The sequence below is a fragment of the Bombina bombina genome, chromosome 2, assembly GCF_027579735.1.
Source record: "Bombina bombina isolate aBomBom1 chromosome 2, aBomBom1.pri, whole genome shotgun sequence".
Taxonomy (NCBI): Eukaryota; Metazoa; Chordata; class Amphibia; order Anura; family Bombinatoridae; genus Bombina; species Bombina bombina.
In genome coordinates, this window is record NC_069500.1 from 1,338,110,732 (window position 1) to 1,338,136,859 (window position 26,128).

At 42.5% G+C, this 26,128-nt stretch overlaps 1 protein-coding gene across 3 annotated transcripts in view; it reads right to left on the reverse strand.

The window, feature by feature from the left end:
• LOC128650345 (histone-lysine N-methyltransferase NSD2) overlaps window positions 1-26,128 on the reverse strand; it is a 448,512-nt gene that overhangs the window by 22,951 nt on the left and 399,433 nt on the right. For all 3 annotated transcript variants that reach the window (XM_053704216.1, XM_053704217.1, XM_053704218.1), the window contains one exon: window positions 24,299-24,478. In XM_053704216.1, the coding sequence (XP_053560191.1) occupies window positions 24,299-24,478 (180 nt within the window). The remainder of the gene's footprint in view (window positions 1-24,298; window positions 24,479-26,128) is intronic.

The window sequence follows — 26,128 nt, forward strand, 5'->3', positions numbered from 1 at the left end:
TTCTCCACTCCCGGGATGTGGATTGCTGACAGGTGGCAAGAGTGAGACTCTGCCCAGCGAATTATCTTTGATACTTCCATCATTGCTAGGGAGCTTCTTGTCCCTCCCTGATGGTTGATGTAAGCTACAGTCGTGATGATGTCCGACTGAAACCTGATGAACCCCCGAGTTGTCAACTGGGGCCAAGCCAGAAGGGCATTGAGAACTGCTCTCAATTCCAGAATGTTTATTGGTAGGAGACTCTCCTCCTGATTCCATTGTCCCTGAGCCTTCAGAGAATTCCAGACAGCGCCCCAACCTAGTAGGCTGGCGTCTGTTACAATTGTCCAGTCCGGCCTGCTGAATGGCATCCCCCTGGACAGATGTGGCCGAGAAAGCCACCATAGAAGAGAATTTCTGGTCTCTTGATCCAGATTCAGAGTAGGGGACAAGTCTGAGTAATCCCCATTCCACTGACTTAGCATGCACAATTGCAGCGGTCTGAGATGTAGACGTGCAAAGGGTACTATGTCCATTGCTGCTACCATTAAGCCGATCACCTCCATGCATTGAGCTACTGACGGGTGTTGAATGGAATGAAGGACACGGCATGCATTTTGAAGCTTTGTTAACCTGTCTTCTGTCAGGTAAATCTTCATTTCTACAGAATCTATAAGAGTCCCCAAGAAGGGAACTCTTGTGAGTGGAAAGAGAGAACTCTTCTCTTCGTTAACCTTCCACCCATGCGACCTTAGAAATGCCAGTACTAACTCTGTATGAGACTTGGCAGTTTGAAAGCTTGAAGCTTGTATCAGAATGTCGTCTAGGTACGGAGCTACCGCAATTCCTCGCGGTCTTAGTACCGCCAGAAGAGCACCCAGAACCTTTGTGAAGATTCTCGGAGCCGTAGCCAATCCGAATGGAAGAGCTACAAACTGGTAATGCCTGTCTAGAAAGGCAAACCTTAGATACCGGTAATGATCTTTGTGAATCGGTATGTGAAGGTAAGCATCCTTTAAATCCACTGTGGTCATGTACTGACCCTTTTGGATCATGGGTAAAATTGTCCGAATAGTTTCCATTTTGAACGATGGAACTCTTAGCAATTTGTTTAGGATCTTTAAATCCAAGATTGGCCTGAAAGTTCCCTCTTTTTTGGGAACCACAAACAGATTTGAGTAAAACCCTTGTCCTTGTTCCGACCGCGGAACCGGATGGATCACTCCCATTAATAAAAGATCTTGTACGCAGCATAGAAACGCCTCTTTCTTTATTTGGTTTGTTGACAACCTTGACAGATGAAATCTCCCTCTTGGGGGAGAGAATTTGAAGTCTAGAAGGTATCCCTGAGATATGATCTCTAACGCCCAGGGATCCTGGACATCTCTTGCCCAAGCCTGGGCGAAGAGAGAAAGTCTGCCCCCCACTAGATCCGTTCCCGGATCGGGGGCCCTCGATTCATGCTGTCTTAGGGGCAGCAGCAGGTTTCCTGGCCTGCTTGCCCTTGTTCCAGGACTGGTTAGGTCTCCAGCCTTGTCTGTAGCGAGCAACAGCTCCTTCCTGTTTTGGTGCAGAGGAAGTTGATGCTGCTCCTGCTTTGAAATTACGAAAGGAACGAAAATTAGACTGTCTAGCCTTAGGTTTGGCTCTGTCTTGAGGCAGGGCATGGCCTTTACCTCCTGTAATGTCAGCGATAATTTCTTTCAACCCGGGCCCGAATAAGGTCTGCCCTTTGAAAGGTATATTAAGCAATTTAGATTTAGAAGTAACGTCAGCTGACCAGGATTTTAGCCACAGTGCTCTGCGTGCCTGAATGGCGAATCCGGAATTCTTAGCCGTAAGTTTAGTTAAATGTACTACGGCATCTGAAATAAATGAGTTAGCTAACTTAAGGGCTTTAAGCTTGTGTGTAATCTCATCTAATGGAGCTGATTCAAGTGTCTCTTCCAGAGACTCAAACCAAAATGCTGCTGCAGCCGTGACAGGCGCAATGCATGCAAGAGGTTGCAATATAAAACCTTGTTGAACAAACATTTTCTTAAGGTTACCCTCTAACTTTTTATCCATTGGATCTGAAAAGGCACAGCTATCCTCCACCGGGATAGTGGTACGCTTAGCTAAAGTAGAAACTGCTCCCTCCACCTTAGGGACCGTTTGCCATAAGTCCCGTGTGGTGGCGTCTATTGGAAACATCTTTCTAAATATCGGAGGGGGTGAGAACGGCACACCGGGTCTATCCCACTCCTTAGTAACAATTTCAGTAAGTCTCTTAGGTATAGGAAAAACGTCAGTACTCGCCGGTACCGCAAAATATTTATCCAACCTACACATTTTCTCTGGTATTGCAACTGTGTTACAATCATTCAGAGCCGCTAACACCTCCCCTAGTAATACACGGAGGTTTTCCAGCTTAAATTTAAAATTTGAAATATCTGAATCCAGTTTGTTTGGATCAGAACCGTCACCCGCAGAATGAAGCTCTCCGTCCTCATGTTCTGCAAATTGTGACGCAGTGTCTGACATGGCCCTAATATTATCAGCGCACTCTGTTCTCACCCCAGAGTGATCACGCTTACCTCTTAGTTCTGGTAATTTAGCCAAAACTTCAGTCATAACAGTAGCCATATCCTGTAATGTGATTTGTAATGGCCGCCCAGATGTACTCAGCGCTACAATATCACGCACCTCCCGAGCGGGAGATGCAGGTACTGACACGTGAGGCGAGTTAGTCGGCATAACTCTCCCCTCGTTGTTTGGTGAAATATGTTCAATTTGTACAGATTGACTTTTATTTAAAGTAGCATCAATACAGTTAGTACATAAATTTCTATTGGGCTCCACTTTGGCTTTAGCACATATAGCACAGATATCTTCCTCTGAATCAGACATGTTTAACACACTAGCAAATAAACTAGCAACTTGGAAATACTTTTCAAGTAATTTACTATAATATGAAAACGTACTGTGCCTATAAGAAGCACAGAAAAAGTTATGACAGTTGAAAATTAATAAACTGAAAAGTTATAGCATCAAATCTTTGTAAAAAACACAATTTTAGCAAAGGATTGCTCCCATTAGCAAAGGATAACTAACCCTGATAGCAGAAAAAAAATACAGAAATAAACGTTTTTTTATCACAGTCAACTACAATCTCACAGCTCTGCTGTGAGTGATTACCTCCCTCAAAACAAGTTTGAAGACCCCTGAGTTCTGTAGAGATGAACCGGATCATGCAGGGAAGACAAACTTCTGACTGAATTTTTTGATGCGTAGCAAAAGCACCAAAAAAGGTCCCTCCCCCTCACACATAACAGTGAGAGAGATCAGTAAACTGTCATAAATTAAATAAAACGACTGCCAAGTGGAAAAAAATAGTGCCCAAAACATTTTTTCACCCAGTACCTCAGAAAATTAAACGATTTTACATGCCAGCAAAAAATGTTTAACATTAATAAATTGAGTGTTATTAAAAAGCCTGTTGCTAGTCCCTGCAAATTAGGCTAAAGTTTTATGCATACAGTATAATTCCAGTGAAGTGCCATTCCCCAGAATACTGAAGTGTAAAATATACATACATGACAGCCTGATACCAGTTGCTGCTACTGCATTTAAGGCTGAGTTTACATTATATCGGTATGGCAGAATTTTCTCATCAATTCCATTGTCAGAAAATAATAAGCTGCTACATACCTCTTTGCAGATTAATCTGCCCGCTGTCCCCTGATCTGAAGTTTACCTCTCCTCAGATGGCCGAGAAACAGCAATATGATCTTAACTACTCAGGCTAAAATCATAGAAAAACTCAGGTAGATTCTTCTTCAAATTCTACCAGAGAAGGAATAACACTCCGGTGCTATTATAAAATAACAAACTTTTGATTGAAGGTATGAAACTAAGTATAATCATCACAGTCCTCTCACACATCCTATCTATTCGTTGGGTGCAAGAGAATGACTGGTAATGGCAGTTAGGGGAGGAGCTATATAGCAGCTCTGCTGGGTGAATCCTCTTGCACTTCCTGTTGGAACTGGGTGGATCACTCCCATAACTAGGAGGTCTTGAACAAAATGTAAGAATGCCTCTCTCTTTATCTGGTCTGCAGATAATTGTGAGAGGTAATATCTTCCTTTTGGGGAAGAAGCTTTGATGTCCAGAAGATATCCCTGGGACACAATTTCCAACGCCCAGGGATCCTGGACATCTCTTGCCCAAGCCTGGGCGAAGAGAGAAAGTCTGCCCCCTACTAGATCCGTTACCGGATCGGGGGCTGATCTTTCATGCTGTCTTAGAGGCAGCAGCAGGCTTCTTGGCCTGCTTACCTTTGTTCCAGGCCTGGTTAGGTCTCCAGATCGGCTTGGACTGGGCAAAATTTCCCTCTTGTTTTGCATTAGAGGGAGTTGATGCCGCGCTCGTCAAAGTTTCGAAAAGGCACGAAAATTTGTTTGTTTGGTCCTTAATTTATTAGACCTATCCTGAGGAAGGGCATGACCTTTTCCTCCAGTAAAATCAGAAATGATCTCCTTCAGTCCAGGCCCGAATAGGGTTTGCCCCTTAAAGGGAATGTTGAGAAGCTTAGACTTTGAAGTAACATCAGCTGACCAGGATTTAAGACATAGCGCCCTACGCGCCTGTATAGCAAAACCTGAGTTCTTAGCCGTTAGTTTGGTTAAATGAACAACAGCCTCAGAAACAAATGAATTGGCTAGCTTAAGCGCTTTAAGCTTGTCAAGTATATCATCCAATGGAGTTTCTACCTGTAAGGCCTCTTCCAGAGACTCAAACCAGAAAGCCGCAGCAGCAGTGACCGGGGCAATGCATGCAAGAGGCTGGAGAATAAAACCTTGCTGAATAAACATTTTCTTAAGGTAACCCTCTAACTTTTTATCCATTGGATCTAGGAAAGCACAACTGTCCTCGACGGGAATAGTTGTATGCTTAGCTAGGGTAGAAACTGCTCCCTCCACCTTAAGGACCATTTGCCATAAGTCCCGTGTAGCGGCATCTATTGGAAACATTTTCTTAAAAATAGGAGGGGGAGAGAACGGTACACCTGGTCTATCCCATTCCTTAGTAATAATTTCTGAAAACCTTTTAGGTATTGGAAAAACATCAGTGTAAACAGGCACTGCATAGTATTTATCCAATCTACACAATTTCTCTGGCACTATAATGGTGTCACAGTCATCCAGAGTAGCTAAAACCTCCCTGAGCAACACGCGGAGGTGTTCAAGCTTAAATTTAAATGTAGACATATCAGAATCAGGTTGAAGCATCTTACCTGAGTCAGAAAAATCACCCACAGAAAGAAGCTCTCCTGCCTCAGCTTCTGCATATTGTGAGGGGATATCAGACATAGCTACTAAAGCGTCAGAGAGCTCTGTATTTTTTCTAGTCCCAAAGCTGTCTCGCTTTCCTTGTAACCCTGGTAGTTTGGACAATACCGCTGCAAGGGTATGATCCATAACTGCCGCCATGTCTTGTAAAGTAAACGCCATGGGCGCGCTAGATGTACTTGGCGCCACTTGAGCGGGAGTCAAAGGTTCTGACACGTGGGGCGAGTTAGTCGGCATAACTTCCCCCTTGTCAATTTCCTCTGGTGATAAATCTTTTAAAGACAGAATATGATCTTTATAACAAAGTAAAATCAGTACATTTGGTACACATTCTAAGAGGGGGTTCCACAATGGCTTCTAAACATAATCAACAAGGACTTTCCTCTATGTCAGACATGTTTAAACAGACTAGCAAAGAGACCAGCAAGCTTGGAAAACACTGATAAATGTAAACAAGCAAAAAATAAAAACGGTACTGTGCCTTTAAGAGAAACAAATTTTGTCAGAAATTGAAAAACAGTGATAAAAAGCAGTAAATCTTACGAAATTTTTACAGTGTGTATAATAGACTAACAGAGCATTGCACCCACTTGCAAATGGATGATTAACCCCTTAGTTTCAAAACCAGATCAAAAAAACGATATAAACGTTTTTTTAACAGTCACAACAAACTGCCACAGCTCTGCTGTGGCCCTACCTGCCCATACAACGACTTTTGAAGGCAAAAAAACCCTTTGTAGAGGTCCTAAGTGTTCAGGGGACTTCTTCAGGGAAGCTGGAAGTCTCAAGCTGCAAAAACTACTGCACGATTTAGGCCTGAAATTAGGCCCCTCCCAATCTGTACTTCCAGTGAGAGGGCCATAAAAAACTATCCCTAGGCAAAATCTAGCCAGCCATGTGGAAAAAACATAATTTATGTAAGAACTTACCTGATAAATTCATTTCTTTCATATTGGCAAGAGTCGATGGACTAGTGACATATGGGATATACAATCCAACCAGGAGGGGCAAAGTTTCCCAAACCTCAAAATGCCTATAAATACACCCCTCACCACACCCACAATTCAGTTTAACGAATAGCCAAGCAGTGGGGTGATAAAGAAAGGAGTAGAAAGCATCAAAGGAAATTTGGAAATAATTGTGCTTTATACAAAAAATCATAACCATCATAAAAACATAATTTATGCTTACCTGATAAATTCCTTTCTTCTGTAGTGTGATCAGTCCACGGGTCATCATTACTTCTGGGATATTACTCCTCCCCAACAGGAAGTGCAAGAGGATTCACCCAGCAGAGCTGTATATAGCTCCTCCCCTCTACGCCACTCCCAGTCATTCGACCAAGGACCAACGAGAAAGGAAAAGCCAAGGGTGAAGTGGTGACTGGAGTATAAATTCAAAAATATTTACCTGCCTTAAAAACAGGGCGGGCCGTGGACTGATCACACTACAGAAGAAAGGAATTTATCAGGTAAGCATAAATTATGTTTTCTTCTGTTAAGTGTGATCAGTCCACGGGTCATCATTACTTCTGGGATACCAATACCAAAGCAAAAGTACACGGATGACGGGAGGGATAGGCAGGCTCTTTATACAGAAGGAACCACTGCCTGAAGAACCTTTCTCCCAAAAATAGCCTCCGATGAAGCAAAAGTGTCAAATTTGTAAAATTTGGAAAAAGTATGAAGCGAAGACCAAGTTGCAGCCTTGCAAATCTGTTCAACAGAGGCCTCATTCTTGAAGGCCCAAGTGGAAGCCACAGCTCTAGTAGAATGAGCTGTAATTCTTTCAGGAGGCTGCTGTCCAGCAGTCTCATAAGCTAAACGAATTATGCTACGAAGCCAAAAAGAAAGAGAGGTAGCGGAAGCTTTTTGACCTCTCCTCTGCCCAGAGTAAATGACAAACAGAGAAGACGTTTGTCGAAATTCCTTAGTTGCCTGTAAGTAAAATTTTAGAGCACGGACTACATCCAGGTTGTGCAGTAGACGTTCCTTCTATGAAGAAGGATTTGGGCATAAAGAAGGAACAACAATCTCTTGATTGATATTCCTGTTAGTAACTACCTTAGGTAAGAACCCAGGTTTAGTACGCAGGACAACCTTATCCGAATGAAAAATCAAATAAGGAGAATCACAATGTAAGGCTGATAATTCAGAGACTCTTCGAGCCGAGGAAATAGCCATTAAAAATAGAACTTTCCAAGATAACAACTTTATATCAATGGAATGAAGGGGTTCAAACGGAACGCCCTGTAAAACATTAAGAACAAGGTTTAAACTCCATGGTGGAGCAACAGTTTTAAACACAGGCTTAATCCTGGCCAAAGCCTGACAAAAAGCCTGGACGTCAGGAACTTCTGACAGACGTTTGTGTAACAGAATGGACAGAGCTGAGATCTGTCCCTTTAATGAACTAGCAGATAAACCCTTTTCTAAACCTTCTTGTAGAAAAGACAATATCCTAGGAATCCTAACCTTACTCCAAGAGTAACCTTTGGATTCACACCAATATAGGTATTTACGCCATATCTTATGGTAAATCTTTCTGGTAACAGGTTTCCTAGCCTGTATTAAGGTATCAATAACTGACTCAGAAAACACACGTCTTGATAAAATCAAGCGTTCAATTTCCAAGCAGTCAGCTTCAGAGAAGTTAGATTTTGATGTTTGAAGGGACCCTGTATCAGAAGGTCCTGTTTCAGAGGTAGAGACCAAGGTGGACAGGATGACATGTCCACCAGGTCTGCATACCAAGTCCTGCGTGGCCACGCAGGTGCTATTAGAATCACTGATGCTCTCTCTTGTTTGATTCTGGCAATCAATCGAGGAAGCAACGGGAAGGGTGGAAACACGTAAGCCATCCTGAAGTCCCAAGGTGCTGTCAGAGCATCTATCAGGACTGCTCCTGGATCCCTGGATCTGGACCCGTAACGAGGAAGCTTGGCGTTCTGTCGAGACGCCATGAGATCTATCTCTGGTTTGCCCCAACGTCGAAGTATTTGGGCAAAGACCTCCGGATGAAGTTCCCACTCCCCCGGATGAAAAGTCTGACGACTTAAGAAATCCGCCTCCCAGTTCTCCACTCCCGGGATGTGGATTGCTGACAGGTGGCAAGAGTGAGACTCTGCCCAGCGAATTATCTTTGATACTTCCATCATAGCTAGGGAGCTTCTTGTCCCTCCCTGATGGTTGATGTAAGCTACAGTCGTGATGTTGTCCGACTGAAACCTGATGAACCCCCGAGTTGTCAACTGGGGCCAAGCCAGGAGGGCATTGAGAACTGCTCTCAATTCCAGAATGTTTATTGGCAGGAGACTCTCCTCCTGACTCCATTGTCCCTGAGCCTTCAGAGAATTCCAGACGGCACCCCAACCTAGAAGGCTGGCGTCTGTTGTTACAATTGTCCAGTCTGGTCTGCTGAATGGCATCCCCCTGGACAGATGTGGCCGAGAAAGCCACCATAGAAGAGAATTTCTGGTCTCTTGATCCAGATTCAGAGAAGGGGATAAGTCTGAGTAATCCCCATTCCACTGACTTAGCATGCACAGTTGCAGTGGTCTGAGGTGTAAGCGTGCAAAGGGTACTATGTCCATTGCCGCTACCATTAAGCCGATTACCTCCATGCATTGGGCCACTGACGGGTGTTGAATGGAATGAAGGGTGCGGCAAGCACTTTGAAGTCTTGTTAGCCTGTCCTCTGTCAGGTAAATCTTCATTTCTACAGAATCTATAAGAGTCCCCAGGAAGGGAACTCTTGTGAGTGGAACGAGTGAACTTTTCTTTTCGTTCACCTTCCATCCATGTGACCTTAGAAATGCCAGCACTAACTCTGCATGAGACTTGGCAGTTTGAAAGCTTGAAGCTTGTATCAGAATGTCGTCTAGGTAAGGAGCTACCGAGATTCCCCGCGGTCTTAGTACCGCCAGAAGAGCACCCAGAACCTTTGTGAAGATTCTTGGAGCTGTAGCCAATCCGAATGGAAGAGCCACAAACTGGTAATGCCTGTCTAGGAAGGCAAACCTTAGGTACCGATAATGATCTTTGTGAATCGGTATGTGAAGGTAAGCATCTTTTAAATCTACAGTGGTCATGTACTGACCCTCTTGGATCATAGGTAAAATTGTCCTAATAGTCTCCATCTTGAACGATGGAACTCTTAGGAATTTGTTTAGGATCTTTAAGTCCAGGATTGGTCTGAAAGTTCCCTCTTTTTTGGGAACCACAAACAGATTTGAGTAAAACCCCTGTCCCTGTTCCGATCGTGGAACTGGATGGATTACTCCCATTAACAAGAGCTCTTGTACGCAGCGTAGAAACGCCTCTTTCTTTGTCTGGATTGTTGACAATCTTGACAGATGAAATCTCTCTCTTGGAGGAGAGTATTTGAAGTCTAGTAGGTATCCCTGAGATATTATCTCTAGCGCCCAGGGATCCTGAACATCTCTTGCCCAAGCCTGGGCGAAGAGAGAAAGTCTGCCCCCCACTAGATCCGATCCCGGATCGGGGGCCCTCAATTCATGCTGTTTTAGGGGCAGCAGCAGGTTTCCTAGTCTGCTTGCCCTTGTTCCAGGACTGGTTAGGTTTCCAGCCTTGTCTGTAGCGAGCAACAGCTCCTTCCTGTTTTGGTGCAGAGGAAGTTGATGCTGCTCCTGCTTTGAAATTACGAAAGGAACGAAAATTAGACTGTCTAGTCTTGGCTTTGGCTTTGTCCTGAGGCAGGGCATGGCCTTTACCTCCTGTAATGTCAGCGATAATCTCTTTCAACCCAGGCCCGAATAAGGTCTGCCCTTTGAAAGGTATATTAAGCAATTTAGACTTAGAAGTAACATCAGCTGACCAGGATTTTAGCCACAGCGCCCTGCGTGCCTGAATGGCGAATCCTGAATTTTTCGCCGTAAGTTTAGTAAGATGTACTACGGCCTCCGAAATGAAAGAATTAGCTAGTTTAAGGACTCTAAGCCTGTCCGTAAGGTCGTCCAGAGTAGCTGAACCAATGTTCTCTTCCAGAGACTCAATCCAGAATGCCGCTGCAGCCGTGATCGGCGCAATGCATGCAAGGGGTTGCAATATAAAACCTTGTTGAACAAACATTTTCTTAAGGTAACCCTCTAACTTTTTATCCATTGGATCTGAAAAAGCACAGCTATCCTCCACCGGGATAGTGGTACGCTTAGCTAAGGTAGAAACTGCTCCCTCCACCTTAGGGACCGTTTGCCATAAGTCCCTTGTGGTGGCGTCTATTGGAAACATTTTTCTAAATATCGGAGGGGGTGAGAACGGCACACCGGGTCTATCCCACTCCTTAGTAACAATTTCAGTAAGTCTCTTAGGTATAGGAAAAACCTCAGTACTCGTCGGTACCGCAAAATATTTATCCAACCTACACATTTTCTCTGGTATTGCAACTGTGTTACAATCATTCAGAGCCGCTAACACCTCCCCTAGTAATACACGGAGGTTTTCCAGTTTAAATTTAAAATTTGAAATATCTGAATCCAGTCTGTTTGGATCAGAACCGTCACCCACAGAATGAAGTTCTCCGTCCTCATGTTCTGCCACCTGTGACGCAGTGTCTGACATGGCCCTAATATTATCAGCGCACTCTGTCCTCACCCCAGAGTGATCACGCTTACCTCTTAGTTCTGGTAATTTAGCCAAAACCTCAGTCATAACAGTAGCCATATCCTGTAATGTGATTTGTAATGGCCGCCCAGATGTACTCGGCGCTACAATATCACGCACCTCCCTCTGAGCGGGAGATGTAGGTACTGACACATGAGGCGAGTTAGTCGGCATAACTCTCCCCTCGTTGTTTGGTGAAATTTGTTCAATTTGTACAGATTGACTTTTATTTAAAGTAGCATCAATACAGTTAGTACATAAATTTCTATTGGGCTCCACTTTGGCATTGCAACAAATGACACAGGTATCATCCTCTGAATCAGACATGTTTAACACACTAGCAAATAAACTTGCAACTTGGAAATACAATTCAATTAGAATAATTTTAAAACGTACTGTGCCTTTAAGAAGCACAGAAGATTTATGACAGTTTAAAATTAATAAATTGAAACAGTTATAGCCTCAATCCTTGTAAACAACACAACTTTAGCAAAGGTTTAATCCCATTAGCAAAGATAACAAATTCTGAAAGCAGGAAACAAATTACAGAATAAACGTTTTTTATCTCAGTCAAACTATAATTCTCACAGCTCTGCTGAGAGAAATTACCTCCCTCAAAATAAGTTTTGAAGACCCCTGAGCTCTGTAGAGATGAACCGGATCATGCAGGGAATACAATGAGTTGCTGACTGAAATATTTGATGCTTAGTAAAAGCGCCAAAAAACGGCCCCTCCCCCTCACACACAGCAGTGAGGGAGAACAGAAACTGTCAGAAAACAGATTAAGCAACTGCCAAGTGGAAAAATAGTGCCCAAACATTTATTCACTCAGTACCTCAGCAAATGAAAACGATTTTACATTCCAGCAAAAACGTTAAACATAATCTCTAGTTATTAAACAGCTTTATGTATTTCATACAGTGTAATTCTAGTGAAGTACCATTCCCCAGAATACTGAAGTGTAAAGTATACATACATGACATTATATCGGTATGGCAGGATTTTCTCATCAATTCCATTGTCAGAAAATAAAAACTGCTACATACCTCTATGCAGATTCATCTGCCCGCTGTCCCCTGATCTGAAGTTTACCTCTCCTCAGATGGCCGAGAAACAGCAATATGATCTTAACTACTCCGGCTAAAATCATAACAAAAACTCTGGTAGATTCTTCTTCAAACTCTGCCAGAGAGATAATAACACACTCCGGTGCTATTTTAAAATAACAAACTTTTGATTGAAGATATAAAACGAAGTATAATCACCATAGTCCTCTCACACATCCTATCTAGTCGTTGGGTGCAAGAGAATGACTGGGAGTGGCGTAGAGGGGAGAAGCTATATACAGCTCTGCTGGGTGAATCCTCTTGCACTTCCTGTTGGGGAGGAGTAATATCCCAGAAGTAATGATGACCCGTGGACTGATCACACTTAACAGAAGAAAAGGGTGGGCCTCATGGACTCTTGCTAATATGAAAGAAATGAATTTATCAGGTAAGTTCTTACATAAATTATGTTTTCTTTCATGTAATTGGCAAGAGTCCATGAGCTAGTGACATATGGGATATCAATACCCAAGATGTGGAGTCTTCCACTCAAGAGTCACTAGAGAGGGAGGGAATAAAACAAAAACAGCCATATTCCGCTGAGAAAATAATCCACAACCCAAAAATAAGTTTATTTTCACTTTTGAAAGAAAGAAAGAAACAAATTAAAAAGCAGAAGAATCAAACTGAAACAGCTGCCTGAAGAACTTTTCTACCAAAAACTGCTTCCGAAGAAGCAAATACATCAAAACGGTAGAATTTAGTAAATGTATGCAAAGAGGACCAAGTGGCTGCTTTGCAAATCTGATCAACTGAAGCCTCATTCTTAAAAGCCCACGAAGTGGAGACTGATCTAGTAGAATGAGCTGTAATTCTCTGAGGCGGGGTTTGACCCGACTCCAAATAAGCTTGATGAATCAAAAGTTTCAACCAAGAAGCCAAGGAAACAGCAGAAGCTTTCTGACCTTTCCTAGGACCAGAAAATAAAACAAATAGACTAGAAGTCTTCCTGAAATTTTTAGTAGCTTCCACATAATATTTTGAAGCTCTTACCACATCCAAAGAATGTAAGGATCTCTCCAAAGAATTCTTAGGATTAGGACATAAAGAAGAGACAACAATTTCTCTACTAATGTTGTTAGAATTCACAACCTTAAGTAAGAATTGAAAAGAAGTCCGCAAAACTGCCTTATCCTGATGAAAAATCAGAAAAGGAGACTCACAAGAAAGAGCAGATAGCTCAGAAACTCTTCTAGCAGAAGAGATAGCCAAAAGGAACAACACTTTCCAAGAAAGTAGTTTAATGTCCAAAGTTTGCATAGGTTCAAATGGAGGAGCCTGTAAAGCCCTCAGAACTAAATTAAGACTCCAAGGAGGAGAAATTGACTTAATGACAGGCTTAATACGAACTAAAGCCTGTACAAAACAGTGTATATCAGGAAGTATAGCAATCTTTCTGTGAAATAAAACAGAAAGAGCGGAGATTTGTCCTTTCAAGGAACTTGCAGACAAACCCTTATCCAGACCATCCAGAAGAAACTGCAAAATTCTAGGAATTCTAAAAGAATGCCAGGAGAATTAATGAGAAGAACACCATGAAATGTAAGTCTTCCAAACTCTATAATAAATCTTTCTAGAGACAGATTTACGAACTTGTAACATAGTATTAATCACTGAATCAGAGAAACCTCTATGACTTAGAACTAAGCGTTCAATTTCCATACCTTCAAATTTAATGATTTGAGATCCTGATGGAAAAACGGACCTTGAGATAGTAGGTCCGGCCGTAACGGAAGTGGCCAAGGCGGGCAACTGGACATCCGAACCAGAACCGCATACCAAAACCTGTGTGGCCATGCTGGAGCCACCAGCAACACAAAAGACTGTTCCATGATAATTTTGGAAAATCACTCTTGGAAGGAGAACTAGAGGCGGGAAGATGTAAGCAGGTTGATAACACCAAGGAAGTGTCAGGGCATCCACTGCTTCCGCCTGAACATCCCTGGACAGGTATCTGGGAAGTTTCTTGTTTAGATGAGAGGCCATGAGATCTATCTCTGGAAGACCCCACATCTGAACAATCTAAGAAAACACATCTGGATGGAGAGACTACTCCCCTGGATGTAAAGTCTGGCGGCTGAGATAATCCGCCTCCCAATTGTCTACACCTGGGATATGCACCGCAGAGATTAGACAGGAGCTGGATTCCGCCCAAGCAAGTATCCAAGATACTTCTTTCATAGCTTGGGGACTGAGTCCCACCCTGATGATTGACATAAGCCACAGTTGTGATATTGTCTGTCTGAAAACAAATGAACGGTTCTCTCTTTAGTAGAGGCCAGAACTGAAGAGCCCTGAGAATTGCACGGAGTTCTAAAATATTTATTGGTAATCTCGCCTCTTGAGATTTCCAAACCCCTTGTGCTGTCAGAGACCCCCAAACAGCTCCCCAACCTGAAAGACTCGCATCTGTTGTGATCACAGTCCAGGTTGGGCGAACAAAAGAAGCCCCTTGAACCAAACGATGGTGATCTATCCACCATGTCAGAGAGTGTCGTACATTGGGATTCAAGGATATTAATTGTGATATCTTTGTATAATCCCTGCACCATTGATTCAGCATACAAAGCTGTAGAGGTCTCATGTGAAAACGAGCAAAGGGGATTGCGTCCGATGCTGCAGTCATGAGACCTAAAACTTCCATGCACATAGCCACTGAAGGGAATGACAGACTGAAGGAGCCGACATGCTGCGACCAATTTTAAACATCTCTTGTCTGTTAGAGACAGAGTCATGGACACTGAATCTATCTGGAAGCCTAAAAAGGTGACCCTTGTCTGAGGAATCAAGAAACTTTTTGGTAAATTGATCCTCCAACCATGTTTCCGAAGAAACAACACTAGTTGATTCGTGTGAGATTCTGCAGTATGTAAAGACTGAGCTAGTACCAAGATATCGTCCAAATAAGGAAACACCGCAATACCCTGCTCTCTTATTACAGATAGTAGGGCACCCAGAACCTTTGAAAAGATTCTTGGAGCTTTTGCTAGGCCAAATGGAAGAGCAACAAATTGGTAATGCTTGTCTAGAAAAGAGAATCTCAGAAACTGATAGTGTTCTGGATGAATCGGAATATGAAGGTATGCATCCTGCAAATCTATTGTGGACATATAATGTCCTTGCTGAACAAAAGGCAGAATAGTCCTTATAGTCACCATCTTGAAAGTTGGTACTCTTACATAACGATTCAAAATTTTCAGATCCAGAACTGGTCTGAACAAATTTTCTTTCTTTGGTACAATGAATAGGTTTGAATAAAACCCCAAACCTTGTTCCTGAGGAGGAACTGGCATGATTACCCCTGAAGACTCCAGGACTGAAACACACTTCAGAAAAGCCTGAGCTTTAACTGTATTTACAGGGATGCGTGAGAGAAAAAAATCTTCTCACAGGAGGTCTTACTTTGAATCCTATTCGATATCCTATTCGATTCGAAAACCTTAATCTGCCCCCTACCAGCTGAGCTGGAATGAGGGTCGCACCTTCATGTGGACTTAGGAGCTGACTTTGGTTTCCTAAATGGCTTGGATTTATTCCAATTTGAGGAAGGCTTCCAATTGGAAGCAGATTCCTTGGGGGGAGGATTGAGTTTTTGTTCCTTATTCTGACGAAAGGAACGAAAACGGTTAGAAGCCTTAGATTTACCCTTAGGTTTTTTATCCTGAGGCAGAAAAACTCCTTTTCCCCCAGTGATAGTTGAATAGAATCCAACTGAGAACCAAATAAATTATTACCTTGGAAAGAAAGATAGTAATCTAGATTTGGATGTCATATCAGCATTCCAAGATTTAAGCCACAAAGCTCTTCTAGCTAATACAGCTCAAGACATGGATCTAACATCAATTTTGATAATATGAAAAATGGCATCACAAATAAAATGATTAGCATGTTGCAGTAAGCGAATAACGCTAGATCTGTCAGAATCCAATTCATGTTGCGCTAAATTTTCCAACCAGAAAGTTGATGCAGCCGCAACATCAGCCAAAGAAATAGCAGGTCTGAGAAGATGACCTGAATATAAATAGGCCTTCCTTAGATAAGATTCAAGCTTCCTATCTAAAAGGATCCTTAAAGGAAGTACTATCTTCCATAGGAATAGTGGTACGTTTAGCAAGAGTAGAAATAGAACAATCAACTTTGAGGATTTTTTCCCAAAACTCTATAGATTTTGCTGGTAAAGGATACAATTTTTAAACCTTGAAGAAGGAATAAAAGTAGTACCTGGCTTATCCCATTCCCTAGAAATCATATCAGAAATAGCCTCAGGAATGGGAAAAACCCCTGGAGAAACCACAGGAGGTTTAAAAACAGCATTTAAACGTTTATTAGACTGAACGTCAATAGGACTGGTTACCTCAATATCCAAAGTAATTAACACTTCTTTTAATAAAGAACGCATATACTCTATTTTAAATAAATAAATAGATTTGTCAGTGTCAATGTCTGAGGAAGGATCTTCTGAATCAGATAGATCCTCATCAGAAGAGGATAAATTATTATGTTGTTGTTGGTCATTTGAAATTTCATCAGCTAAATGAGAAGTTTTAAAAGACCTTTTACGTTTATTAGAAGGTGGAAATGCAGACAAAGCCTTCATAATAGAATCAGAAACAAATTCATAAAAATTTACAGGTATATCATGCACATTAGAAGTTGAAGGAACTGCAACGGGCAATGTACTATTACTGATGGAAACACTATCTGCATGTAAAAGTTTATCATGACAACTATTACAAATGACATTCGGTGGAATAATTTCTACAATTTTACAACAAATGCACTTAGCTTTGTTAGAACCGATGTCAGGCAGCAATGTTCCAGCAAAAACTTCTGAGGCAGGATCAGATTGGGACATAGCATAGGCTTCTGATAGCAAAAAGCAAGAGGCAAACATACAAGGGGTATTGAAATAATGAAAAAATTTGGCGCCAAGTATGACGCACAACGTAACGCAAACTCGCGTCACTAATGACGCCGCCGTGTGAAAAGTCTTGGCATCACGTATGACGCCGGAAATGACGAAGTTGCGTCATAAACGTCTTTTTGCGCCAAATAAATTTTCGCGCCAAGAATGACGCAATAAAGTTTAGCATTTGACGCACCCGCAGGCCTAATACCCACAATAGCAAGAAGTAGTCAATTGGAAAAAAGACTAAACCCCAGGTAAGAAATACATTTCTTATGCAAGCTTAGTAATGCCTTTCTATAGCTTTTAGGATTACTGCTTACCCTTACCCTCATGGGGATACTGTCAGCCTTTCTGAAATACAGTCTCTCCAGAAAAAAATTACTGAACATACCTCACTGCTATAAAGCATGAAAACGTTCCTCACACTGAAGTTTCTTGTACCCCTCAGCCTCTGTGGGAACAGCACTGGATCTTAGTTACAAATGCTAAGATCATCATCCTTCAGGCAGAAGTCTTCATCCATCTGCTGCCTGAGAGTAAATAGTACACACCGGTACCATTTAAAACAAAAAACTCTTGCTTGAAGAAATTAAAAACTAATATTTTGTGAATGACTGGGGGGTGGAGCTAAGGGAGGAGCTATATAGACAGCTCTGCTGTGGTGCTCTTTACCACTTCCTGTTAGCAGGAGGATAATATCCCACAAGTAAAGGATGAATCCGTGGACTCGTTTTACCTTATAGAAGAAATACTTATACAGGGCTATAAGGATCAACAGTACAAGGACCAACAGTCGCTTAACATAAGACACAAGCGGCTCTTTATATTTGGTCACACGTTACAGACAGCAGTCAGTGCAGCAGTAACATGCCCTCTGCTCGTGTTGTTGTTGCGCTATAGGAGTTAAAATTCAGCAGGGACAGTTAACCGCACACACCACGCGTGTATTTCCCTGTTATTTACCTCCAACTGGAAGGTACGTTCACATATGAGGTGCAGAGGAAGGACGCGTCTCAACAAAAAAAACATGGTGACAGTCACTGAGTGATAAAAAAAACAAAAACACAGTCCTGAGGCGGGAAAGTTCTCCACCGATAGGACAGCAAACGTCTCAACTAACATAAGCCTCTATCTGACCGGAACATATGGCAAAGAAAAAAGGCAACATCTGCACCAGGGAACTTCTAGCTATCCAGGCACTACATCCCCAATATCCACAAACAAAAAAGGCATCTGCCCTGTGGATCATGCAAGCTAGAGTAGTATATACATATCCTACACTGACTAGCGTTATAGGAAGAGATTAATAGACCGCAGACTTAGCGATCATGTCCCACACATGACAGAAGTGTTGCTCTGTTACTAGTAGGTGAGAGGCATGCCTAAGGCAAACAACCATTTAGTTGTGAGGGACTTGAATAAAAAATTTAACAGTAAGGTTACATATAATCCAACATAAGGAAAGCACCACACAAAACCTAATTTCCTTTACACAAAGGCACTAGCCATGAATAGCGTCTACAAAGCGCGTGAAATTGCGCCGCTGAAAAAGCCACGGTCAGGGCTACAGAGAAAAATAAAAACCTAACCCCACTCACATAAATGGCAGGACTGACCTGGTCTATAACTAAATAGAACTGGGACATGAAAGCAGGGAGGTTTTGGTCTCTGACTAAAAGCCATGAAGCGGCGAGGTTCCTGTCTCTGGCTAAAAGCCAGGAAGCTGCTCAGGCCGCAAGATAGAAGGATTTTTCATTGAATAAACTTGCAGTTCTTGCTTAAGTAAATAAAAGGACTTATCCTCCTGGAGCAGTCACAGCACATCCAGGTGTGTCAGCTTCATCTGACTTCTGACAGGGACCCGAGTAGACAGGAAAGCAGAGTAACTAACCCTGGTAGCTGGGTTGGGGGTTAGCATAAATTGCTGGAGAGAGAACAGGGACTACCCTGCGACCTCCAGCAGCTAACAGCTACCAATACTCTTTCTCAAGAGGATTACATGGACACAGCATTACCCCAGTCCTGCTTGAAGGTAAGCTACCCATTAAAGGCTACCCATTAAAGGACTTGGATATAGTCTCTTTCTTCAGAGCACTATCTTCGCATCCTTGTACGAAGGCAAAGAATGACTGGGGGTTATGGGAAGTGGGAGTGATATTTAAAGGGACAGTTCACCCAAAAAATTTCTCCCCTTTAAATTATTCTTAATGATCCTTTTAACCTGCTAGAGTGTATTAAATTGGTTACAAGTAGCTCCTTTACTCCTATTTCAGCATTTGAAATAGCTTATTTAGCCTGTGGTATCGCCACCTACACTGAACAAATTAATACTGGAGTATAGGCTATTGAATAGCCTAAGTATACACAGCCAGCAGAAGAGATTACACTCTGTGGGATGCAGGATAGTTAAGTAATAAAATGATCATTTTCCATTGTTCTCTCTATGTTTTGAGCTTTGGTGTTCCAGCCAAATAAAAGATAAGGAAGCAAGTCTGTTTACACAAACTTAGAACATATTGAGATCTGATATCACCTTTAAGTTCAACCCATTGTAATAGGCTGTGGTTTCAAAGCACAAAATCAGCTACTTCATATACACAAATAAGCATGAAAATGGAATTTCTCAAATATTTTATACTCTGCAGTTGGTATAACAAGTCATTTAAAATACATTAATGGAAAAACAATTTTACAGTGTACTGTCCCTTTAAGCTTTGATGTGGTGTTTTTGCCTCCTTCTGGTGGTCAGTAGTTGCATTCCCAACAGTAACTGAATCGTGGACTTTCCATGGCATTGGAAAGAAATAACAGAATTTATGCTTACCTGATAAATTACTTTCTCCAACGGTGTGTCCGGTCCACGGCGTCATCCATTACTTGTGGGAACCAATACCAAAGCTTTAGGACACGGATGAAGGGAGGGAGCAAATCAGGTTACCTAAATGGAAGGCACCACGGCTTGCAAAACCTCTCTCCCAAAAATAGCCCCCGAAGAAGCATAAGTATCAAATTTGTAGAATTTGGCAAAAGTGTGCAGAGAGGACCAAGTCGCTGCCTTACATATCTGATCAACAGAAGCCTCGTTCTTGTAGGCCCAAGTGGAAGCCACAGCCCTAGTAAAGTGAGCTGTGATTCGGTCAGGAGGTTGCCGTCCGGCAGTCTCATAAGCCAATCGGATAATGCTTTTCAGCCAGAAAGAGAGAGAGGTAGCAGTAGCTTTTTGACCTCTCCTCTTACCAGAGTAAACGACAAACAAAGATGAGGTTTGTCTAAAATCTTTTGTTGCTTCTAAGTAGAACTTTAAAGCACGAACAACATCTAAATTGTGTAATAAACGTTCCTTCTTTGAAACTGGATTCGGACACAGAGAAGGAACAACTATTTCCTGGTTAATATTCTTGTTGGAAACAACTTTTAGAAGAAAACCAGGCTTAGTACGCAAAACAACCTTATCTGAATGGAAAACCAGATAGGGTGGATTACATTGCAAAGCAGATAATTCAGAAACTCTTCTAGCAGAAGAAATAGCAACCAAAAACAGAACTTTCCCAGATAATAACTTAATATCTATGGAATGTAAAGGTTCAAACGGAACCCCTTGAAGAACTGAAAGAACTAAATTTAGACTCCAAGGAGGAGTCATGGGTCTGTAAACAGGCTTGATTCTAACCAAAGCCTGAACAAAAGCTTGTACATCTGGTTGTTTGTGTAACAAGACAGATAAAGCAGAAATCTGTCCTTTTAGAGAACTAGCTGACAACCCTTTATCCAAACCATCTTGGAGAAAGGAGAGAATCTTTGGAATTTTAATCTTACTCCAGGAGAATCCCTTGGATTCACACCAGCAGATATATTTTTTCCATATTTTATGGTAAATCTTACTAGTCACAGGTTTTCTGGCTTGGACCAGAGTATCTATCACAGAATTCGAAAACCCACGCTTGGATAAAATCAAGCGTTCAATTTCCAAGCAGTCAGCTGCAGAGAAACTAGATTTGGATGTTCGAATGGACCTTGTACTAGAAGATCCTGTCTCAAAGGTAGCTTCCATGGTGGAGCCGATGACATATTCACCAGGTCTGCATACCAAGTCCTGCATGGCCACGCAGGAGCTATCAGAATCACCGAGGCCTTCTCCTGTGTGATCCTGGCTATGAGCCTGGGAAGGAGAGGAAACGGTGGAAACACATACGCTAGGTTTAACAACCAAGGCGCCACTAATGCATCCACTAGAGTCGCCTTGGGATCCCTGGATCTGGACCCGTAGCAAGGAATCTTGAAGTTCTGACGGGACGCCATTAGATCCATGTCTGGAATGCCCCATAATTGGGTTAACTGAGCAAAGACCTCCGGGTGGAGTTCCCACTCCCCCGGATGGAAAGTCTGACGACTCAAATAGTCCGCCTCCCAGTTGTCTACTCCTGGGATGTGAATAGCAGATAGATGGCAGGAGTGATTCTCTGCCCATTGGATAATCTTGGTTACTTCCTTCATCACTAGGGAACTCTTTGTTCCCCCCTGATGATTGATGTACGCAACAGTCGTTATGTTGTCCGACTGAAATCTTATGAACTTGGCTTCCGCTAGCTGAGGCCAAGCCAGGAGCACATAGAATATTGCTCTTAGTTCCAAAATGTTTATCGGGAGAAGCGACTCTTCCCAAGACCATAGGCCCTGAGCTTTCAGGGAGTCCCAGACCGCGCCCCACCCCAAGAGGCTGGCGTCGGTCGTGACGATGACCCACTCCGGTCTGCGGAAACTCATTCCCTGAGACAGGTGATCCTGGGTCAACCACCAGAGAAGTGAGTCCCTGGTTACCTGGTCTACTTGAATTTGGGGAGACAAGTCTGTATAGTACCCATTTCACTGATTGAGCATGCACAGCTGTAATGGTCTTAGATGAATTCGAGCAAAAGGAACCATGTCCATTGCTGCAACCATTAGTCCTATTACTTCCATGCACTGAGCTATGGAGGGTTAAGGAATAGAATGAAGAACTCAACAAACGTTTAGAAGCTTTAGCTTTCTGACTTCTGTCAGGAAGATCTTCATTTCCACAGAATCTATTATTGTTCCCAGAAAAGGAACCCTTGTGGACGGTGACAGTGAACTCTTTTCTATGTTCACCTTCCACCCGTGAGATCTGAGAAAAGCCAACACGATGTCTGTGTGGGCCCTTGCTTTGGAAAGAGACGACGCTTGGATTAGGATGTTGTCTAGATAAGGTGCTACAGCGATGCCCCTCAGCCTTAGGACCGCTAGAAGGGACCCTAGCACCTTTGTGAAAATTCTGGGAGCGGTGGCTAAACCGAATGGAAGAGCCACGAACTGGTAATGTTTGTCCAGAAAGGCGAACCTCAGGAACTGATGATGAGTTTTGTGGATTGGAATATGCAGATACGCATCCTTTAGATCCACGGTAGTCAAATATTGACCCTGCTGGATTGTCGGCAAGATTGTCCGAATGGTTTCCATTTTGAAGGATGGAACACTGAGGAACTTGTTTAATATCTTTAAATCCAGAATTGGCCTGAAAGTTCCCTCTTTTTTGGGAACCACAAACAGGTTTGAGTAAAAACCTAGACCTTGTTCCCCGGAGGGGACTGGGTTTATCACTCCCATCTTTGATAGGTCTCTTACACAAAGTAAGAATGCCTGTTTCTTTATCTGGTCTGAAGATAAGCGAGACAGGTGGAACCTTCCCCTTGGAGGAAGTCCCTTGAACTCTAGCAGGTATCTCTTGGAGACTATTTCTAGTGCCCAGGGATCCGGAACATCTCTTGCCCAAGCCTGAACGAAGAGAGATAGTCTGCCCCCTACCAGATCCGGTCCCGGATCGGGGCTACCCCTTCATGCTGTCTTGGTAGCAGCAGCAGGTTTCTTGGTCTGTTTACCCTTGTTCCAGCCTTGCATGGGCTTCCAAGCGGGTTTGGGCTGGGCCGCGTTACCTTCTTGTCTAGCGGCAGTGGAGTTATTAGCCGGTCCGTTCCTGAAATTGCAAAAGGAACGAAAATTAGACTTGTTCTTAGCCTTAAAAGGCCTATCCTGTGGGAGGGCATGGCCCTTACCCCCAGTGATGTCTGAAATAATTTCCTTCAATTCCGGCCCAAAAAGGGTCTTACCCTTGAAAGGAATATTAAGTAACTTCGTCTTGGACGACACATCTGCCGACCAGGATTTCAGCCAAAGCACCCTCCGCGCTACTATAGCAAAACCTGAGTTTTTCGCCGCCAATTTCGTTATTTGAAAGGCGGCATCCAATATAAAGGAATTAGCCAATTTTAATGCGTGAATTCTGTCCATGACTTCTTCATAGGAAGTCTCTTTCTGGAGCGACCTTTCTAGTTCCTCGAACTAAAAGGACGCCGCTGAAGTGAGAGTAATAACACACGTAGCTGGTTGAAGGATGAACCCTTGCTGAACAAAAATCATATTAAGCAATCCTTCCAATTTTTTATCCATAGGATCTTTGAAAGCGCAGCTGTCCTCTATAGGAATAGTGGTGCGCTTCGCTAGTGTTGAAACAGCTCCCTCAACCTTCGGGACCGTATGCCATGCGTCCCTTCGAGGGTCTACTATGGGAAACATTTTCTTAAATATAGGAGGTGGGGCAAAGGGTACACCTGGCTTCTCCCACCTGGCAAAGGGTACACCTGGCTTCTTCATCACTTTTCTGTTGTAGAGTAAATAGTACAAGCCAGCACTATTTTAAAATAAACTCTTGATAGAAGAATAAAAAACTACAACTAACACCACAAACTCCTCACCATCCCCGTGGAGATGCTACTTGTTGAGAGCGGCAAGGAGAATGACTGGGGGGCGGAGCCAGAGGGGGAGCTATATGGACAGCTCTTGCTGTGTGCTCTCCTTGCCTTTCCCTGTGGGGGAGAATATTTCCCACAAGTAATGGATGACGCCGTGGACCGGACACACCAATGTTGGAGAAAAGACATTTAAAAGGGACACAAGTCCAAATTAAACTCATGATTTAGAAAGAGCATGCAGTTTTAAGCAATTTTCTAATTTACTTCCAATATTTTTTTTGCACAGTCCTTTTATATGCACACGTATAAAGCAGTGTCATTGAAGTCTGTTATTGCTTGATTCAGGCTATGAGTAGAGGATTGCTAGGTGTAAGGGTGGTTTTTGCATTCCCCTGGTAGACGTGAAATATACCACGTGATGTTCTTGTGGACTCCTCTTCATCTTATGAGAGAAATCTGGTCCTCAAATACTTTTTAAAAGTCAAAATATTTTCTATCCTGAAAATAGGTGCACCAAACAGCAATTTAGCCAATAGCCAGCCAAAGCAGGGAAGAATTTCGAACACAAATGTTAGTTTAAGTTTACCTTTCGAGCACACAAAACACCAGCTGACATTCACATGTTCATGATGACGGTTGCTTTTATTAGCAGAAAAGTGAGAGGTGCAGACGATACTTGTTGCAGTTAAGATTGCGCATCCGGCAGCCAAACATGCCTCACCTCCATGATAGGCAACTGGACAGCGAATACACTGAATCATTTTACCTATTTTAAAAACAAAACCACTTTGGTCAAAGTAAACACAAAATATTTAGGAATATGAACAAGGTACAATTATTACACAAAGAAAAATGTAACACTATTGAATAGGCCTTAAGACCCTTATTCTTAAATATATAAAATTGTATTTATGTGCATATGTATAATTTATTGAAGATGGAAAAAAAAAAAAACAACTTTACAATGCATGCATTTGGGTACACTCTATGTACATTTGGTTGGACCATTCTTGCTATTTCTTCCCCTGTTAATGCAGAAATCACTAACCAACGTTGGTGGATTGGGATAAAATACAGGTCCTTTAGACCAGTGTTTCTCAACCGTGGTCCTCAAGAACCCCTAACAGGTCAGGTTTTCATTATAGCTGAACCAGTGCACAGGTGAAGTAATCAGCTGATGGGTGAGAGCAGGTTAATAACCATGGTGTTACTGATCACCGGATAACCACACCTGTGCACTGGTTGAGCTATAATAAAACCCTGGACTGTTGGTGGTACTGGAGGACCACGGTTGAGAAACACTGCTTTGAGTGATGGTTTCTGAAACGCTAGGATATACCAGTCCTATAAATAAAGGGGGACTTTCAGTCACTAAGTATATAAAACTTCATGCTGAAAGATCCTATATTTGCCTGCAGTTTATGCTGAGCTAAGAGTCTCTGGCTGCCCATGGGAAAATGCTACTGTTTCAATGAGGTAGGGTTTCTACCTTTTAGCCAATAGCTGTGCTTGCCAATCGCCATTATGCCGGATAGCTAACATGCTATTGGCTAAGAGGTGGAAACACGACCTTATTAAAAAAAACTAAATTTATGTTTACCTGATAAATTTCTTTCTTTCCGGACATGGAGAGTCCACGACGTCATTCAAATTACTAGTGGGATATTAACTCCTGGCCAGCAGGAGGCGGCAAAGAGCACCACAGCAAAGCTGTTAAGTGTCACTTCTCTTAAAGGGCCATAATACCCAAATGTTTTAACACTTGAAAGTGATGCAGCATAGCTGTAAAAAGTTGACTAGAAAATATCACCTGAACATCTCTAGGTAAAAAAAGATATTTTACCTCAAAAGTTTCTCAGTAGCCACATCCCATTGTAAAGGACTTCTAAACAACAAATAAGTATGTCTGTCCCGGGACAGCGGAAGGAGCGAGCATTCGTGCACACTCATCATATTTCCCTATTCAGTGTAAGGAAGTTTACTATTACTGTGATCTCATGAGATTTCACTTAACTCTCATGAGATGTCAAAGAGTTCATGACCTCAGCACTGCTGATGCTGATTGGCTGCTGTTCATTTCTTCATTTTTCTTTTTTTTTCTTTTACCTGAAGCTGGGAGCAGCTGAGTATAACTTTTTACACAGAACTTACTCTGCTGAGCTGAGGAGATTGTGAAAAATATCTTCCTTTTTTACATAGAGATGCTCAGGTGATATTTTCCTGTCAGCTTTTTACAGTTATACTGCATCAGTTTCAAGTGATTTAGCATACGAGTATTATGTCCCTTTAACCATAACCACCAGTCATTCAGCTGAAAAGAAATGGTAAAGAATGAACACAAAAGGTATAGAGGTGCCTGAGGTTTAGTAAAAAATTACTGTCTACTCTAAAGGGTGGGGTTGTGGACTCTCCATGT